The sequence below is a fragment of the Hyaena hyaena genome, unplaced genomic scaffold, assembly GCF_003009895.1.
Source record: "Hyaena hyaena isolate Hyena2069 unplaced genomic scaffold, ASM300989v1 scaffold_270, whole genome shotgun sequence".
Lineage (NCBI taxonomy): Eukaryota > Metazoa > Chordata > Mammalia > Carnivora > Hyaenidae > Hyaena > Hyaena hyaena.
This window is the reverse complement of record NW_024080901.1, coordinates 918,459-938,772: the sequence shown is the minus strand read 5'-3', so window position 1 is coordinate 938,772 and position 20,314 is coordinate 918,459. Positions and strand designations below refer to the sequence as shown.

At 38.9% G+C, this 20,314-nt stretch overlaps 2 protein-coding genes across 2 annotated transcripts in view; both read left to right on the top strand.

The window, feature by feature from the left end:
* Positions 1-7,189: 7,189 nt before the first annotated feature.
* The window catches only part of MYO6 (myosin VI), a 143,296-nt gene continuing 130,171 nt past the window's right edge, over positions 7,190-20,314 (top strand). Inside the window, exon 1 of the mRNA XM_039245794.1 lies at positions 7,190-7,387. The gene's annotated coding sequence lies outside the window, so the exon portion shown is untranslated. The remainder of the gene's footprint in view (positions 7,388-20,314) is intronic.
* SEM1 (SEM1 26S proteasome complex subunit) lies at positions 12,283-12,499 on the top strand. The gene is given in 2 exon segments (XM_039245795.1): positions 12,283-12,390; positions 12,392-12,499. Coding segments are annotated over 2 exon segments (216 nt in total).

The window sequence follows — 20,314 nt, the reverse complement described above, 5'->3', positions numbered from 1 at the left end:
GCGACATGGATGGACCTTGAGGGTGTTATGCTGAGCGAAATAAGTCAGGCAGAGAAGGACAAATATCATATGTTTGCACGTATAGGAGGATTAGGAGGAACTTAACTGAGGAACAAGGGGGAGAACAAGGGGGGAAATGGTGGGGGAAAGGGAGAGAGGCAAACCATGAGAGACTCTTGAATGCTAACAAAAACTGAGGACTGATGGATGTGGGGGGGAGGGGGGATGGGCATGGAGGAGGACACTTGTGGGGAAGAGCACTGGGTGTTATGTGGAAACTAATTTGACAATAAACTATTCGTAAAAAAAAAGAAAAAAAAAGTAAAAGAAAAAACTCCCAATAAAATTATTAGTATATGGAAAATAAATAATAAATAAGTAAATAAAAATATATTAGAAAAAAAATAAAGATTGTTTTTCTTGCTCAAATATATTTATAAGCTTTCCAAGCATGTAACAAGTTCAAAATTATATATGAATATATTCTTTTAAATTTATTTGTTTACATCACCTATCATGGGATTTATAATATTTTTGTAAACCTCTTTTTACAAAAACCTCTTTTTAGTTTGCAAAATGCTTTCACTTTTGTATTGTTTTATTTAGTACTTTCCCTGAGCAGGAGGTATTATTATCAATGCTATTTTATTGATGAGTATTGAGTCTCTGTGAGATTAAGTGACTTACACAGGTCACAGGCCTGGACAGCCAGGCCCGGAACCTGTTTCCTTCTCACACTATTTACTTCATGTTAAATAAGTTTTAACATAATTCTGCACATCCAGAATGGCCTTCACTCATTTGCTTTCTTTTAATTTCTACAATTTGGTTACATTACATTTGGCCCATTTAAGTCTGAAAAAAATAATTGACTCTGTCCTTTTTTAAATTACTGCACTTTTGAGCTGAAGATCACTAAATATAGCAAATAGCATAAAACGTTTTTATTTTAAGATTTTATTTTTAAGTAATTTCTATACCCAGTGTGGGGCTCTAACTTAAAATCCTGAGATCAAAAGTTTTGTGCTCTACTGACCTAGGCAGCCAGACACCCCTGGAAAATTGTTTCTAAGACATTTGACAGTTCAGTTAAAGTGTTTGAGGTGCCGATCTTTGGTCACAATTGTGCTTTTGTTTCAGTTTTAATTATAATGCTACTAGAACAATTAAGGAAAAACTACCTGGGAGTTTAAATAAAGGAAACTATAGTTAAAGAAATTTCCAGGAGATTGAATGATAAAAAAAATGTGTGATCTGGTTAAAAAGCATGGTTTTAAGTAACTACTGATAAATAACATTTCAGCTTTAATTTTAGTCTTTTATATTGAAAATATTTCTAAATATATTAGGCTACTTATGTTCAGCAATAATTTTATTTATTTTATTATTTTTTAAAATTTAAGACAGAGAACAAACAAGCAAGGGAGGGGAGGAGGGAAGGAGAGGACAGAGTCAGAGAGAAAGAGAAAGAGAAAAAGAGAAAGAGAGAGAGAGAGAGAGAGAGAATGAATCCCAAGCAGGCTCCATGCTCAATATAGAGCCCCACGCTGGGCTCGATCCTACCACCCTGGGATCATGACCTGAGCCGAAATCAAGAGTCAGATGCTCAACCAACTGAACCACTCAGGTGCCCCAGGAATGATGTTTAAAACTTTGTTCAAGTTTTTGACAAAATCATTTATGATTTTACAGTGATTACATCAAATAAGTGTTTTTCATTATAAAGTATGGGAGATGCCAATGTTGATGGTACATGAAGATGGGCGAAGATATATACTAAGGAAAAAAATCCCAAGGCTCTCTCTTTAGGGATCTTCTTTTTTCCTGTATTTATTTCCCTATAAATTCCAGATGATAACCATTAGTGCAAACTCACTAAAACCTGAGGCAATGATAAAAATTTCTTGAGTACCTACTTATTCCTTTTTGTGAGATAGGAATAATGTTGGACTTTTCTATATTAATTGAGATTCTTGGTTGAAAGCAACAGAAACAAACTCTGGCTAACTTATCAAGAAGAATGTATTGCACAGGTATCAAAAGTTCACACAATCAATCACTGGTGATGATGGTGAAATGGTATGTAAAATGTGCACGGCCATCCTTTTAGGATGTACTGTTGGCACTGACATGACCAGACCTGGGTTGCCAAAATTATCTACACCACTGTGAATTATCTCTATCTCTGTATCTTCGCATCACTTTGTCCAGATTCCAAGTTTCTGGTGAGAGCATCCATTTAAGTTAACCTAGGTCCCATACCACCACTATAGTATGTCCTAGTTGCCAGAATAGTAGGGAAAAGGACTCTGGCCAAACTCCGTTTCCAAAGTATGAGGTGGGTCCTGTTCCCACCAAGACTCAGAATTAAGAATTCTTCACAAACTGGGTGCCTGGGTGGCTCAGTCAGTTAAGTGTCCGACTTCGGCTCAGGTCATGATCTCACAGTTTATGGGTTTGAGCCCTGCATCGGGCTCTGTGCTGACAGCTAGCTCAGAGCCTGGAGCCTGTTTCAGATTCTGGGTATCCCTCTCTCTCTGACCCTCCTCTGTTCACACTGTCCCTCTCTCTCTCAGAAATAAATAAAACATTTTTTTAAAAAATCTAAGAAAAAAAGAATTCTCCACAAATAGGATGGGAATTAAGAAGCTAGGCAGGCATTGGGGCGCCTGGGTGGCTTAGTCGGTTAAGCGTCCGACTTTCGCTTAGGTCATGATCTCTTTGTTTTTGGGTTTGAGCCCTGCGTCGGGCTCTGTGCTGACTGCCAGCTCAGAGCCTGGAGCCTGTTTCAGTCTGTGACTCCCTCTCTCTCTGACCCTCCCCTGCTCACGCTGTCTCTCTCTCTCTCTCTCCTAGAAATAAATAAAACATTAAAAAAAAAAAAAAAGAAGCTAGGCAGGCAAAAAGCAAATTCTCATCGTATTATTCCATAGAGCTGTGAGAATTTAATGAGATGATCTATGTAAAGTGCTTAGTATAGTGTTAGCACACAGCAAACATTGAATACATTTCAGGATTGTTATTATTACAATTTAATAAGGCAGGCATTGTGCTTATCACCAGTAATAAAAAAAAATAATAGGGCAAAATTTCTAATTAAAAAGCTCAGTATTTTGGAGAGTTGTTACCAAGGGAAACAAATATAAAAACATAATGATAGGGACTCCTGGATGGCCTAGTCAGTTAAGCATCCGACTTTGGCTCAGGTCATGATCTCACGTTTTGTGAGTTTGAGCCTCACGTTCGGCTCCGTGTGGACAGCTTCACATTCTGTGTCTTGCTCTCTCTGTCCCTCCCTCTCTCTCTCTCAAAAAGTAAATAATAAACATTAAAAAATTTTTTAAACACCATAATGATAATACAACTTAGTAAGTGCTGAAGTTATGAAGTGGGTGCTCTGGAAAACAGAGAAAAGAAATACAAATTGTGCAAAAGTCAGGACAGAGGAAATAATAGACTGAGTTTTGATGACTGAGAGGAGCATCTTGAAAGGGTATGACATGCTTGAATTCCTCTGACCAGGGTAAGTTCAGGATTGTGAGGGTTCTATATATCATATAAATGAGTTTTAATTGATCTGAAAGCCATCAGATTTTGGTAGAGGAGATGACATAATCAGTTTTAAGAGGATTGGTAATTAAGAGTGGCGAGAGAATGGACTAGAATGAGCAGAGGCAATGTCAAGAGTTTAGATAAAAGAGGATGGTCTTTCCCAAGGTAAGATGGAGAAAAAGACATCAATATAGAAATAAAATAACCATGACAGAATGAACTGAATTTCAGTGACTCTGAAACTAGGAGTAAGGAAGGGAAGGAGTACTGAGTGACTTAATAACCACATTTTGAGACCAGTGGCTGCTAAAACCATAATTATAATATGATATATTGGCAGGGGAATTACTTGGAGCTATTGAGAGGGGAAAGAGAATAAGTTTGTGTGGGGTGTCTGGCCTGACTTAATTTAGGAATTGGCAACACAGATGTAGTTGAAGATGTTAAAGTGGATATTAAACAGAGAGGGTAAAGAGACCCTTTAAATACCTATGAAATTTACTCCCATAAAAATAAAGAAAAAAAAATCACAAAATTTTGCAAATGGTTTCAGAGAGGTTCTTGAAGCCACCATCTCTGATGGGGGAATCTATGGATCTCAGTTCAGGAATCCCTGGAGCAGCACAAGGAGACTCAGGGAAGAGTCTTACAAATATTTAATGGGTGAGAGCAAAGTTGATAAGTTTACAAATATGAAATGAATTGTTAAGATTAGTTTTGGTAGCAAATACGACACACATCTACCATTCTAAAGACAGTAAATGCAATTTCCTAGAACTTTCAACTTTCTTGCTGTCTGTCCCATTTATTCAATCATCATCATCATCATCATCACCATCAAACACTGTTTAATGGGTGAGAAACATGTGAACATCAACCTACTTGACACTATGGAATCAAAGACAAACAAGGAGCTTGTTGTCTGTCTACTCTGTCCTCAAAGAGTTTACAGTTCAGTTGGGGGATACTTATAAGTAAAATAAGTGTTGGAAGAGATATGTGCAATGTATGTTGAGACAGAGGTGCACCAAACAGCACCTAAGTTTTGGATAAGGGACTTAAGGAAAACATTTTTTTAGAAGTTTATTTATTTAAATAATCTCTAGACCAAAAACGGGGCTTGAACTCATGACCCTGAGATCAAGAGCTGCATGCTCTTCTGATAGAGTCAGCCAGGCATCCCAGAAAAACTTCTCAGAGGGGACAAATAGTTTTTGTTCTAAGCAATTCATTGGATTTAGCCTGCCAACACTCCAATGTCATAAACAGAGTAACTATCTTTTCTGAGCACACTAACACTTCAAATGGCTTGAATGTGAAGTACAAGAAATGGAGAAGGGCAGTGGGCGGAAACGAGATTGGACAGGTGAGTAGGGCTAAGACAGTGGTCCAAAATGCAAGCAGCTCCAAACACAAGCAGGTAACCGTGTGAAGCAGCCTGGTTTAGGACAGCTTTTTGGGATTTTCGTTTGTTTGTTTTTTTTGTTTTTGTTTTTTTTAATATTTTATTTATTTTTAAGAGAGAGAGAGAGACAGCATGAGCAGGGGAAGGACAGAGAGAGAGGGAGACACAGAATCTGAAGCAGGCTCCAGGCTCTGAGCTGTCAGCACAGAGCCCGACGCAGGGCTCAAACCCACAAACCGTGAGACATGACCTGAGCCGAAGTTGGATGCTTAACCAATTGAGCCACCCAGGCGCCCCTAGGACAGCTTTTTGGGGTCTAGGATAGTGATGAACTGAGGAACGATGAACAGGTATTAAAATTCAATTAAGAGAAAAGGCAAGAAAAGTCCCCACTGTGCTAGCTAAACAAAAACAGAAGAAAGATTACAGAAGGCATCATAAGTAATGTGGACTTTATACTAAGGGTAGTAGAGTGCCCTATAGGAGTTTAGAAAGAGGAGTACATAGACTTTTATAAATAGACACCTGGTGGCATTGTAGAGACTGGATTAGAAGGGGACAGGATCACAGCATGGTTAAATGGTTAGGTGGCTAAAGCAATATGCAAGATCTGAAATGATGGTGGCCTGAAATGAGATAATGGTAGTAGCTATAAGGAAGAATTGGATACATTTGAGAGATATGGAGCTTGAGGCAAAGGGACTCAGAAATGTACTGGAAGTGGGGAAAAAGAGAAAAAATCACAAGTCATTACTCACAAACTGTATCAGCCTCTACTGGTCGGTCAAAGCCTTTTAACCTTAAATCCAAAATGAAGTCAAAGCAGTGAGCTGAAATTACTCTCTCCTTCTTGTTTTTTTTTTTTTTTCCCAATTGTTTGGAAATTTAGTTTTATATACTTAAGACCTACTTCTTGGCAATCTGGAATTAAATTTCTGAGATTGCTGTAAATTATTTCCGTTCTTGGTTTCCTCTTTTTTACTTCCCTATTTTATTCCTAATATTTTCTTGTTTTAGTTATATGCTAAAATATTATCACCATAATTTAGTTTTTCCACCAAAGGAACTGTAGAAAAACATAGTATCTGCAACTTGTCTCTTGCAGATTATCAAAATCGTGTAGATTTCCTGAAGTTTCCTAGTTGCTACTCAGAAATGCTGATAAAAATGTAATTCTCATATGTAGGTACACTTTTTTTAAGCGGAGACATTGGGCATTTCATTTTCTCAAGCTTCTTTTCGTTGTAAAGGCGGTGTATGTTTTCATAATTCCATTTTGCCTAGGGCCTTCATATTTAATTTTCATTTTTTAAAATGTTTTATTTATTTCTAGGGGAGAGAGAGAGAGAGAGACAGCGTGAGCAGGGGAGGGTCAGAGAGAGAGGGAGTCACAGACTGGAACAGGCTCCAGGCTCTGAGCTGGCAGTCAGCACAGAGCCCAACGCGGGGCTCGAACCCACGAACTGCGAGATCATGACCTAAGCGAAAGTTGGACGCTTAACCGACTAAGCCACCCAGGCGCCCCTCATATTTAATTTTCAAATATGATTCACAGGTATGTTACTTATAAAAACAGTACAATTTAAGCGACAAAGAATATCAGGCTCTACTAATACATGTGACGGCGGGGGCGGGGCCAGAGAAATGCAAAATTTCCATCTCAGACCCTCTGCTACCCAAAGGAGAATAGCAAGGTTGCTCCTCCGAGCGCAGCGCAGCCCAAGCCGACCCAGGCTGGAGCCTACTTTGCAGCGGGGTCTTCCCTTCGCAACCACGCGGTGTTCCCGCCTTCCCTCTAGTGAAACGCGGGTTCCTAGCCCCCCACCCTGTACAACTTTCTCCGTGAACTGATTCTTGCTGTTACAAGACTGCGCAGTCACCTCATCCAGACCGGAGACAAGTTGCTTTGCCCCAGCGGCGAAGAAGGCCGGGTCGCAGAGTGAGGAACCGGCTGAAAGCTCGGCCCGCGGCAGCCCCTTCCAGCGATTAGTCCGCCCTCACCTCAGCCCCTGAGGCTTTGCGCAGGCCTTGGGGGTCGAGAGGAGGGGCGGGGCGGCCGCGGGCGCCCGGCGCCCCCTTTCGGAGCGCGCACTCGCGCGCCCGCGCGCCGGGTCGGCCCGCCCCGGCCCTCAGCGCCCCCGCCCCCTCGGGCGCTCCGTAGCCGTGACGTGCGCGCGCCGGGGGCCGGGGACTCAGCGGGGCGCCGGCCGGCGGGCGGAGACGGACCCGGGATCTGTCCGAGCAGGAAGCGAGCCGGAGCCCGGTCGCCGCCGCCGCCACCCCGTCGCCGCCGCCGCCGCCGCCGCCGCATCTTTGAGGTCGTCCACGTCGTCGGCCTTTTCGCTCAACTTCATCAGCTCCCACCCCGCCCTCCACCTCACCGGCCACAGGTAGCCTCGCCGCTGCGCACCTGCCCTCGCGTCCGCACCGGTGAGTGACGCTGAGCCCCTGCTTCGGGGCGCCAGCGTCAGGGCCTCGCTTCCCCTGGCCGGCCCTGCTTCGGGGCCTCCTCGGGCAGCTCGGGGGCTGACGGCTGGTTTCACCTACCGAGGACGCGTGTGGGTGAAGCAGGTGATGGGTGGGCCCGGCCCAGGCGGCGGCGGCGATGGCTCATGGAACTGCCAGGGCTGGTTCTCATTTCCACAGGACAATGAGAGTCTCCTTTCGTGGGTTTATCGTCACCAAGATACCTTTGTGTATCTTCTCGAGCTCCCGGGTAGAAGCAGGGCACTCAGGTGTCCCATTCTGACTTGGACACTCCGTGATAGTTTTATCTTAAGGCAACAAGCTTAAAATTCAGTGTAGGAATAGAGCTCTTTGTTCTGAGATACAAGGATCAGGTGCCAGCCACTATTAAATTAATAGTTTAATCAGGTAGGAGACCAGGTTGGGACTGTCTAAAGCTGAATTTTTAGTTTTTAGGTTCTCTAGTATTTTGAGTATGTTAATTTATATACGTGCTACTGAACAAGAGCTTTTTATATTTATTAATTTTCAGAAACTCCTTAAAACCATTAAAATGTTCGAACTCTGGGATTTTAAGTAGGAAATAATTCGATAGGGTTGTTACTACAACACCCGTGTCAGAAAACACGGTTTTCTATACAAGAACAGTTTTCTATACAATTTAAGAAAACAAGTTACACTTTATCTGGTATAAAGTTGTGGTGGAGGAATGCTTATATCCTAATCTACAGATATTAGTGAACAACTAGCAACAGTGTTTCAACTTCACAGATTGCTGTACATGCTAAATAAAAGTTTCATTTGCTGTTATGCTCTGGTAGTGTAGATGCAGTGTATCTCAATATAGTCAGGGTTTGAGAGTTTTAAAAATTCTTAAGATTCAGTTGACACTGTTCACACCATGAAATGTGAATCTTGAACTTGGGCTGGTAATGGTCATGGTACAAAGGTTGGCAGGAAAATGGCATATCTGTACAAGTTAACTAAACTTCATAGATATCTTGTGCTGTGGTTTTACAATTGGAAATTGTTTAGTGAAAAACTTCCGTTGGTGTTTTTTTATCATTAATTTTAGAAACATTACAAATTGGGCTGTAGCCAGAGCTTGAAACAATGCAACTGTTCAAAATAACTCATTGACTTTTAAATATCCAGCTTGTTTTGAGTATTTTAAGTTACGCAGGAATTATACGCACAGTAGTAAACAGAAGTCATTTTAGTCTTAAGCAGATTTGCCCATTGTGTTTGTATGGTCTGTGTGACATACTATTTATTGTTTTCCCAGTTTGAGTTACATTTTTGTTTTCCAAAACTAATTTTAAAAAGGCAGTAACAGAAGTGGTGAAAGACTTTAAGAAAAGATTATTGTGATTAAAAAATCTAAATATATAATATATAAAATTGTAGTATACATATATTTTTCATTAGTGTCCAGAAATGTAAGCAAGAAAAATGTAATGAACTATTGTAATATTTAAGGTTAATTAATGTATAATATTAAAAACAGATCATAAATCATAACCCACAGGGCTTATTTGAAGTGGATTTTTTCCCCTCTGTTTATGTTTATATGATCAAGTTTTAAAATAACAGTGGGCAGGAAATCTGAGAGAGGCTGAAGGCTCTTTTCTCATCCTGTTGTGACTTTGCCTGGAGACTGTGGCGTATCATGTAGCCCATTGTTTAGATAACTGGGCTGTCTCTGGGTTCTGCTCCTCTCAGAGAGTTTTAAAATTCTTGACCATGTGAGGTTTGAAGTACTGCAAACATTAAAAAAAAAAAAAAAATCAGTTTTCACTGTTGATCATTGAAGCTTTACTTTGATATTAAAATGTCAGTTTTAAAAAGATTTCTAACCTCTGAGTATTTCATTTCTGTATATTAAAACATTTTCAGCTGAAAAAGGTATTACAGCTTTAATAAATCTCATACAGCTTGTGATCCCCTTAATAAGGTACTTCATAATAATTTGTGAACTGGCCCTTTAGTTGTATAAGATTGTCACCCATTTATTAGACATCTGCCATAATCAGAACACAAACTGAGGGATTTGATTTACAAAATAATTTTCAAGGTTGGTGGTCTTGTCCTTTTACACATGAGGAAATTTAAGCTTAGAGGATTAAATATTTGTGCAAGGTTTTGTAGCTTCAGAGGAACAAAGTCTAGATTCACACCCAAGTCTTCTGACCATGAAACCCGTGTCCTTTCCATTGGACCTGGTTTCCTTGATCTCATTTCATTTGGTAGACTGTTCAGATAAGCCTGCAGAACTGGTATTGTGTTAAAGAATGTAACTTTAAGAAGGCACACAGGAGTGAGAATGAGATAGGTCATGAATGTGGTTCTGGAACTAATGTTGAATTCTCTGTTTTTTCATTCTTAAGTTGACAACTTTGAACAGTGATACAATGTTGCTTTATCATTTCCTTTTTTTTTTTTTTTTAAGAGAGAGAGAAAGAGAGTGTACCTGAGTAGGGCAGAGGGAGAGAGAGAGGGAATCTTAAACAGGCCCGTCGTGGAGCCTGACTTGGGGCTCAATCCCACAATCATGGGATCATGACCTGAGCTGAAATCAAGAGTCAGACACTCACCCAGCTGAGCCAACCAAGCACCCTGCTTTATCATTTCTGATGTAAATTCTAGAATATTATACATATTGTGCACTTTATTTTGATGGGTTTATAGGAATTAGAATTAATAACACTGGTTTTGGTTGTGGATAAAATGAATAGTATAGTGTTCCTGTTTAAAATAGAACTTTATATTTTCCTCAAATGAGAGAGATCATTGCCCATAAATGCAGTAGCTATCTTTTGCATATTAACTCTGTAATCCTGGTGGTGGGGGCCTTCTTTTCTTTTTTTTTTTTTAATGTTTATTTATTTTTGAGACAGACAGAGCTTGAGGTGAGGAGGGGCAGAGAGAGAGGGAGACACAGAATCGGAAGCAGGCTACAGGCTCTGAGCTGTCAGCACAGAGCCTAATGTGGGGCTTGAACCCACAAATTGTGAGATCATGACCTGAGCCAAAGTCGGACGCTTAAATGACTGAGCCACCCAGGCGCCCCAGTGGGGGGCTTGTTTTCAAATGATGATTAAATTGTCACCAGTACTATTAGGACAGTTTTTTATGGCCTGTGTTTATTTCAGGAATGTCCTTTAAGCTATAATAAATATAAAGGACAAAAATGAGCACACAGAGTTCCTTTTTTAACAAAATAGTCATTTCAGCAGAATAATGTAGTTGTATTTGGGTAAGTGAGAAGAAAACTGGTAGGACAGCTGAATTGAGTGACTGTGTTTACAGATATTTCATTATGAACTATTAGGAATTTTGCATCTCGAGGATACTAATATTCAACTGTAAATGCAAGGGCTTAATATAAATTATTAATGGATGATCTGTAACACATCTCTGTGTGTATGTGTGTAGATAATCAAGAACTAACCAACGTTAAATAAGTTTAAATTCTGTTTTTGAGGTATTATATAATATTCAGAGGAACCAGAAAGTTTACCATTTAAAACAGTATTCTTTTATTTGACAAATTTAGTGGACTCTTAATTATGAATAATCTTAAAATGTAAGTGTTGGAATATTTTTCCATGTTTGGTTTTTAAAAATAAACTTTTTTCTTATATAGTATAAGAATGACCTGGTAGTTTGAGATCTTAGAAGCCCACCAAAAGTTCTCCCTGTAAAGTGCTGAAATATAGAATGTAAAACTGGAAGAAAAATTCTGGCATCTTCAGAAATCTTGCTAGTGTTAAAGAGAAGGGAAGTCCTTTACTATGCAGAAAGCATGACTCCAGTGAAACCAAAATACTGAAGTGCATTCTTTGGGTGATATTCATATAGGTGAAGATTTATATCCAGACTGAGTAATGTGCACAAAGGAAGGTGGTGCTCTTGACAAAACCACAGGCATCTTTTATACAAGTTACATCACTTGTTATTTTATTTGAAAGTAACCTGCTACTTAACCTTTACAAGGTAAAGTATTGCATATAGCAGAATTTTAAAATTTCTCTTATATGTGGATGAACATCTTTTTCAACGAATACTTACTGAGGGCCTAGTATATTTGAAATATGACTAGGCAGAAATGGTTCTTCTGCGTACTGGCAGATCTTTGGATCTGGGAATTATAAAGAGTGGCAGAGACATAAAAAGAAAGTTAAATAGAAACATCCATTTAAAATCTGATTAAGTTTATATCAAATTTAACAGTTTACATTTGTATGGCACTTCATTGTTTTGGAAATTACTTTATGTACATTTGGTGCTTAAAACAACTTGTTGAAGTAGACTTACTCCTATTCTGTCGATGAGAAAATGGGGACAATAAAATTAAGCACCTTGTTCAAGGATAAAAATGTGGCTGCTTGGAAGAGTAGTGAGAGTGGAACTCTGTGTGTTCCCATAGTAGATGACAGTTCTCTTATCTCCTAGGTGTTAGTCGGGGTTCACCTCTCAGCGGGGACTTCATTTTGTGGTTTCAGTTTGAATGGTTCCAGAAATTCTGAAAAGTCAGCATCACTAAAGTGATAATTGTTCAATGGTTTCTAGCTTTTTATTTCCCTTAATGTAAAAGGTCGGGGATGAGCATGATGCATTAGTATGGAACTACTTTAACATTTCTAGTAGATTAATAGAGCTGAGGTTGGTCCAATTAACTTTTCTAGTTGGAGAGTTATTAAAGGATAGCCCACAAATCTGTTTTAAAAAAGAAAGGAGAGCTCTGTGGTAGAGCCGGCTTCAGAGGCGGCAGCAGCAGCTTGAGTGGCTTCGGTGAGGAAATGTGAGAGTTCCAACATTCCTCTAGGCCTGAGAGGTTTTTGGTGGGGAGGGTCGCAATGTTAGAGGAAAAGCAGCTCGTAGGCTTGGGTCTGTTGGAGGAAGACGAGGACTTCAAGGAGTTCCCTGTGGAAGACTGGGCTGGCTTAGATGCAGACGAAGATGCACGCACGTGTCTGGGAGGATAATTGGGATGATGACGGTGTAGAGGATGACATCTCTAATCAGTTACAAGCTGAGCTAGAGAAACGTGATTATAAGGTGGAGACCTCGTAGCATCCAGAGGTGGTGCTGAAGCAACCTAAACTTGAACTGTTTACTAAATTCTAGGATAGAGAACCCATGATGGAACACTTACAAAAATGTTTATTCATTACCTGCTTGGATTTTTGTGTGTGCTTGTAACACACACACAAAATAAATGTTTTGATCTTAAAAAAAAAAAATATTCTGGAGGAATTTTGGAAATAACTTTTATTATTTGCCACATTGATATTGGTTTGATAATTATGCTTTTTTTTTTTTTTTTGTAAAGCTTCACTAATGAGCTAAGGTGTGTCTGCATTGCCTTCTGCATTACTTTATGCCTTCATTCACTTAACAGATATTTGAGTGTCTGTCATGAGCCAGGCACTGTTCTAAGTGTTGGTGATACAGTGATAAATTAAGACTAAGTCCCTGTGCTAAATGACATTTTATTGTTGTTTTGAATTAAGTTAATTACAGACTCTTCATACTAGTATGTAATCAACAGGGCTGACCCTAAAGTTGGGAAATAGACAGTTGTCAAAGTGGTGCAATTTGATGGCTACTAAAAGACTCCTTTACTCTAAAATATTTTATGTGTGGCATTCAGTCCACTGAGTTATAACACTGTTACCCGTCTACTCCTGATGAAAGTGTGTTCCATCTTTTATCACAGTCTCAGGAAACAAGGCTGGGAGAAAATAAATGGGATCTGCAATTGATATGTTGGATTAGCAGCTATTGTTGATTGAGTTGTTGCTGTTGCTGTGTGTTAGATACTATGTCAAGCAAGTACTTGATGTACATTGTCTCAGCTAATCACTGTGTCACGTTAGTGCACTTGGTATTATGACCCATAACATATAGATTGGGAAACTGAGGCATAGAGATGTTAAGTTTGCTCAAGCTCACAATCAGTCCTTGGTGGAGATGGAGTGTGGAGATACCTAGCATGCAGTAGGTAAGAGTAGAAAGAATGCTGATAGATACATAGACTTGTGATGTTCTACTACTGTGTGATAGCATACGATGTAGATGGGAGTCCTTGGTGAGTGATGGGTGGGGAGTCAGGAGAGCTTGTTGTGGGGAGGGAGTGGACAGGGACAATTATTGCTTATCTAATTGCTTGGCCCTTAGGCTTAATCCTTTTTGTGACAGTCCTGAGGCTCCAGAGTTGCATTTAGGTACAAGTGCTTGTTTGCTTGTCCAGCGTATATGCAAGAGGGACTGGAAGACTAGAGGTGATCCTGGTTTTGCCAGTCATTACTTTGGTTAGATTACTTAGTTTCTCTGGGCTTCGGTTTTCTTATCTGTAAAATGGAGGCAATATTACCTACCTGGTGTGGTTCTTGTGAGAACCGAATTAGATAATAATACATGTGAAACACATATCACAGTGGTATATAATTAGTGTGCATTAGTATTGTGACTATGTTTAACTTTTTTTTTGTTTGGCAATATTTAATATGAAATGTTCAGTCAAAAAGAAAAAAAATGTGTTGGAGATTTGGGTGGAATCTTGAAGTTGGCCAGTTTCAAAAGGTTTTGAAATTTAGGTGTGCATCAGAATGACCTGGGAACTGGTAAAAACACTTGTCAAGAAGGTGTGGGTGGGCCCTGGGCTTAGCATTTTAAAAAACTTCTTGGTTGATTTACTTGTACACCAAAATTTGAGAACCACTAGTTTACAACTTTTCTTCATCTTGTGCCTAGGGAGGGCTTTAACAGTAACAACAACAAAAATTGTTTGGATTAACCAGGCAGTGTATGGTAGAAGGAAGTGAAGTATCAGTTACCAGAATCCCTCATTGATTTTTTTTCCCCCTGTTAAGCTTATTTGGGGCTTATAGGCATTTATCTTGAGAGGGCAGTGCAGTGTTGAATTTCACACCTACACTTAATTGCAATAAGTTTTTCAGCTTTTAACCAGCTTCATTTGGAAGTGAGCTGGTTATATTTAATTTTTAAACAATTATACAAACAGCAGTGTTACAAATAAGTAATACTTGACTAGCTCTGAAGATGATGTTAACCTTTTAAAATTGGATATCTTTAGATAATGTGCTATTTTGAACCAACCAGACTTGGTATTGTTAGCTGTATCAGGCAAGTTCCCAGCAGGAAAGAGATTTCATCCTTAAGGGTGCAAAGGAACAGATTACTGAGGTTAGAGAACAAACAAGAAGGTGGGGGTGGGGGGGGGAGTCAGGTGGCAGGGTGGAATGAAGCACTCTGGGGATAGCAATGGTGAGAAACCCTGAATTCTCCAGAGATTACAGAGCTGAGAGTTGAGAGCTAGAATTGTGGAGGAGGCCCCCAGGGAACTGTGGCTTTAAGGCAGGCCTGTTGGCAGGAAGGGAGGGAAAGTTCCCTGACCTCCCTCTCTCTTTGGGTCTCCTTCATTGGTTTGCATTGCTGGAGCCCAGCTAGAGAGCCTAGGTGATGGTCTGTGAAGGCTCATCCTCCTAGGGCAGGAACAGAGCAGAGGAGGGATTGGGGATTTGCTGGAGCAAGTGGAGAATAAATAGGGCATTGATTAGAACCTTTGGGAATTTATCGTATTTCTTTGGTACAATTTAAATAACTTTGAGAGTTGTGATACATCTCAAAAATGCTTGAGATTACTTGTCTTATACATGCTTAGAAAACAGTTTATTCACTTTCTCATTTAATTGAACAGTTATTTTAGGAGGTTTTATTTTGTTTTTAAGTAATCTCTATGTCCAACATAGGGCTTGAACTCACTATCCAGAGATCAGGAGTCACATGTTGTACGGACTGAGCCAGCCAGGCTTCCCTCCCTTAGGAACTTTTGATGATCCATGTAACCCAATGAGAAATATAACCTAGGTCTGTTAACATAAAATTTATTAATATATTGTTGTGCCTTAATGAGGTTTCTGAAATTAGGTAGTCTTGGTTTGATAGAGTAAATGCTTTTCATTAGAAAATGCCTTTTAGAAAAATTTATTTATTTTGAGAAAGTGTGCATGAGTGTGAGGGGTAGAGAGAGGAGGAGAGAGAGAATCCCAAGCAGGCTCTGCACTGTCAGTGCAGGGCTCCATGGACTCATGAACTTGTGAGATCATCACCTGAGCCGAAATCAAGAGTCATGCTTAACTGACTGAGCGACCCATGCGCCCCTGAAAAAATCTTTTAATGACTAAGTTTTTTTAAAAACTTTTTTTTTTGTCCAGAAGAGGGCTTTGCCTTGTGGAAATTGTACCTCCTGTTCACCTGAACTCTTGGATAGCAAAAAGGCCAGAACACACACATAATGTAGTAACGGTTCATAGAGGTAAGACTGTTGTGAAATAATTGTCCTTGCTCCCCACATCCTCTTAAGGACACTTTAAATTTCTGTATATATCTGTTGCAGTTTGGGGTTATTCAGCTGTCCTCTTTGTTAATGCCAATTTTACCTAGTTAATTCTGGGTACAGGTTTAAATGCATGTGTTTTATTTTGGACAAATTCCCGAGGATTACTAAAAAGGGTTTCTCTTCTTAGAGAGTTGGTATGAAGGGCCCTAATATATGAACAGTACTTCCCACCAAAACAATTAGATTGCATTTATATTTTCTTTCTACTCTTGTAGGTTTCAGGGAAAAGAAGTAGAAGATTTTACTCAGATTAAACAAAATCTTGTGAGACATCTGCACGGTACTTGAGACTACTTGTTTCAAGTACAATTAGACTGGTTCTTGTTCACAGCTTCCAGAAGGGGAACAACTAGCTGTATAAGTCTAGGGCTGAGCAAATGAATGAAATAAGAAAAACCTGGCTGTGAGACTTTATAAATAAAAGGGTATTTCCAGATGTAATTATATAATTGAATCTTTTTTTTTTTTTTTTTTTAGAAACAAATATGTTTATAAGCTTGTCTTTAAAAGAATATGGCACAAAAAAATAAAACAGGTTTGGAGTAAACCATAGAGTACCTGTGCTTGAAATAATATATTTAGGTATCTTCTTTGTAAGGGGGCTTTCTTTTTCTTTTCTGAAAAAGAGAGATTTCAGACTTTTCTATAGATTTTCTTCAGATCTTCTATAAACATAGTGTTTATTTTGATTTGGGCTGATAGAATTAGTATCCCAAAGGGGAGAATTGAGGCTGTTGGTTTTTCCATGTTATGCTCTTTGAATTTCCCTGATTTGAGGATTGAGTTATTTCAGAGAGAACTTTTCTCCAGTTCCTTGTTATTTTTTTTTTCTAAAATTAGATGAAACAACTGTGTTTTGGTTTGTGGGCATGAACTGCTGTCTGTTATCCTTTTGGTATTTTGGGGAAGAACAAAGTGTATTCATATGTATGTGTTTTCAGGAGGAATGTATTAGTTCTCTGCTCTTCCTGTCCATCATTATTGACTTGAAGATGAGAGCAGATGTTTTCATGTATCTTTAATCCCTTTGCTTGAGGTTTTAAACAAGACTATGCCTTGTGTTGGCCATTGAGATGGTGGAGAAAACAGATGAGTGCTAAGTGTAGAACTAGTCATTGTGTATTCCATGGCAAGTTGAGGAGACAGGGAGGGGAGAGAGGGATGGGAATTGCATGGGTTTGAGCATATTGACAGATTTCACTACAAAGACTACTCTGTAACCTAGATGTTTTAGAGCCCAGAAAAAATATTTATTTCAGTCAGAATTTTGTATTTCATAGATACATTCTACTGATAAGTTTGCCTTTTTTTTTTTTTTTTTTTTTTTAAGAGAGAGAGCATGAGCCAGGGAGAGGCGTCCAGGGAAAGGGAGAGAGAGGGAGAGAGAGAGAGAGAGAGAGAACGAGAAAATATCCCAAGCAGACTCCACGCTCAGTGTGGAGCCTCATGTGGGGCTCGATCCCAGCACCCTGGGATGATGACCTGAACTGATATCAAGAGTTGTATGCTTAACCGACTGAGCCACCGGGTGCCCTCCACCTAAACCCTTTCACTGCCCGTTTTAGTTACATACTTCATGAATTTGCTTTAAACAGATGTATTCCTGTAAAGCTTTGTGTAAATTAAATAAAGAACTATAATTTCATATTATCCTGGGAAAGTTTATTATTTATTTAAAATATTCCAGTAGTGATTTCTTTTGTAAAGGGAAGAATCCTTTTGTTCAACAGATGATTGTTTTCTAGATTGTACTAATAAATATGGGTATTTCACATATTATTATTGTATAAACATAGGTTTGGCTGAATATACATTTTATATAAATATGCCCAAATTAAATTTGGTCTCATACTGTGTTTGATATTACCAGTAAAAGGGAATTGGTTAATAGGGATTTTTATTAATGGATTTATACTAAAATGGATTTGTACTAAAATGTCTCGTGGTAGACTTACTTACTAAGAATAATATTCTTTAACGCAGTAGATTGAGGTTCAATATATAGTGTAATAGTAAATTCTTTTTTTTTTTGAAAATTCTTTTTGTGTCATAAAATTTATTAGGTAATTGATAGTATTCTGTTTTAATACTAAAATCAGTGTTCTATGTGGCTCTGAAGTAAATAGTCTGAAAATAACAGTTAAATATAGAGAGATAGTTTTATTTAAAAATTATTTTAGTTGAAGAGTAGACAAACTCTTGTTTGGAAAACAAGCTACTCTCATGTAGCTCTGGATAAAACATTTATTTCCTGTACCTAATACCATGCTAATGAGGCCATGAACCCAGATTCATTGTAATCTGTGTTCTGTTCCTAAACACTCAACAGAGACTACTCTGTAACCTAGTAATTAATAGATCCAGTGGCCTCATTTAGATCATTATTCTTTTCAACTTCTTCAGCTATTGACTAACTAATCCTCCTTGAATTTTTTTTCTCTTAGCTTCTGTGGTCATGAACTTTCTGAAGACTCTGACTTTTCCTATTTTGTTTTTACTGCTTAATTTTCTCTGTCTATGCCATGTCTCATAAACTCCTGTATTTGGCACTTTGCTCTACTCACCCTGTTCTTATTTTTGATATCTGTATTAGTCCCATGGTTCCAGTTCTTACTTTTAGTGAAGTTTTTCCCCAGATTTCTTTCTGTGTTATCTTAACCAGTATTTCTAAACTGACGTTCTACAGATACCTTAAGTTTTCGTAATTCCCATCAAATCCACCTCCTCTGAGAAACTTGGATCTTCTGTTTCCCTTATGATAGCCCCATTACCCTAGTTATTCCAGTTCAGCACTTTAAAATTTTTTTTAATGTTTATTTTTGAGAGAGAGAGAGAGCGCACACACACACAGGCGCATGAGTGGGGGAGGGCAGAGAGAGAGGGAGCCAGAAACCGAAGCAGGCTCCAGGCTCTGAGCTGTCAGCACAGAGCCTGATGCAGGGCTTGAACTCATGAACCTTGAGATCATGACCTGAGCTGAAGTCAGTCACTTAACTGACTGAGCCACCCAGGTGCTCCTCAAGTTCAGGACTCACCCTTTCCGTCTTGTCATATTCTTTCACCTGCCAAACTGTGTTCTGCTTCTAGAAGGCCACCCTTCACTTTCTACTCCATCTGAGTGCAGTTTCATTATTTTTTCTTCCATACATGTCTCCCTGAATTTGGCCCTTTTCCTCAATGTAGAGTCTGTCCTGTGTGTATCCATTACGGTTGTATTTCAAAGTAGAAATTTGATTGTAATAGTCTTCTTGTCAAATAAGAATCCCGGTTGGCCCTTTGTTATACATTTCAGAGTCCAAATTTTTTATTGTGGAATTGAAACCCTCCATGACCTAATCTCTTGGCTCACTGCAGCATTTGTCAAACTTCTGCCACTGTGCCAGGTCTGGCCCCATCAGCCTACTTCCTAGACATGTCCTTAATCTCCCATCTTCCTACTCTTGTTCAAATAGACCTTTGTCTGAAATGTACCTACCTTTAGTCAGTTTTACCTGTCTTTCATGATATGTTTGAATTAAGTCTTTCAAAACCATTTTCCCAAATTTACTGTTTGGAATTATACCTCTGTTATAATATTTATCACAGATTATATAACATATATGTGTCTTTTTTCATTCTCCCCTACTCTTAATAGGTTAGGAATGAGTAGAGAATGTGAGCTGCCTAGCAAAAGATTTGGTAAAGTTTTATGTAGAACAGTGGACCTCAGGTTTTAGGACTCTTTAAAGACTCATAATTATTGAGGACTCTGTAAAGATTTTGTTATCTGTTTGGTTATATCTGTCAATATTTACTGTGTTAGAAATTAAAACTTAGAAATTAAATTATGTAACCCATTTAAAAATAATAAATACATGTTAATAGAAAATGACATTTTATGAAAAATAACTGTTTGTAGGTTACTTGGGTGGCTCAGTCGATAGAGAGTCCAACTCTTGATCTTGGGGTTGTGGGGTTAAGCCCCATGTTGGGTGTAGAGATTCCTTAAAAAAATTAACAAAAAGAAAAATAACTGTTCTTCAAAATAAAAATTTGTGAAAAATGTGGCACCATTTTGTATTTTTTCTAAATCTCTGTAGTGTCTAATTTAATTTTTTTTTTAAGGTTTTTATTTATTTCTAGGAGAGAGAGAGAGAGAGACAGCGTGAGCAGGGGAGGGTAAGAGAGAGAGGGAGTCACAGACTGAAACAGGCTCCAGGCTCTGACCTGGCAGTCAGCATAGAGCCCGATGCGGGGCCCGAACTCACGAACCGTGAGATCATGACCTAAGCGAAAGTCGGACGCTTAACCAACTAAGCCACCCAGGCGCCCCTGTAGTGTCTAATTTAATAGAAGATAACTAGATTCAATTTTTGCTGCATTATGTTGTTTTTGGTTGAACTATTTATGAAGAAAATCTAGCCTTACACAGATATATCTTTGATCCTTCACCAAAACTCGGCAGTGGTAATTTCTTAAAGTTC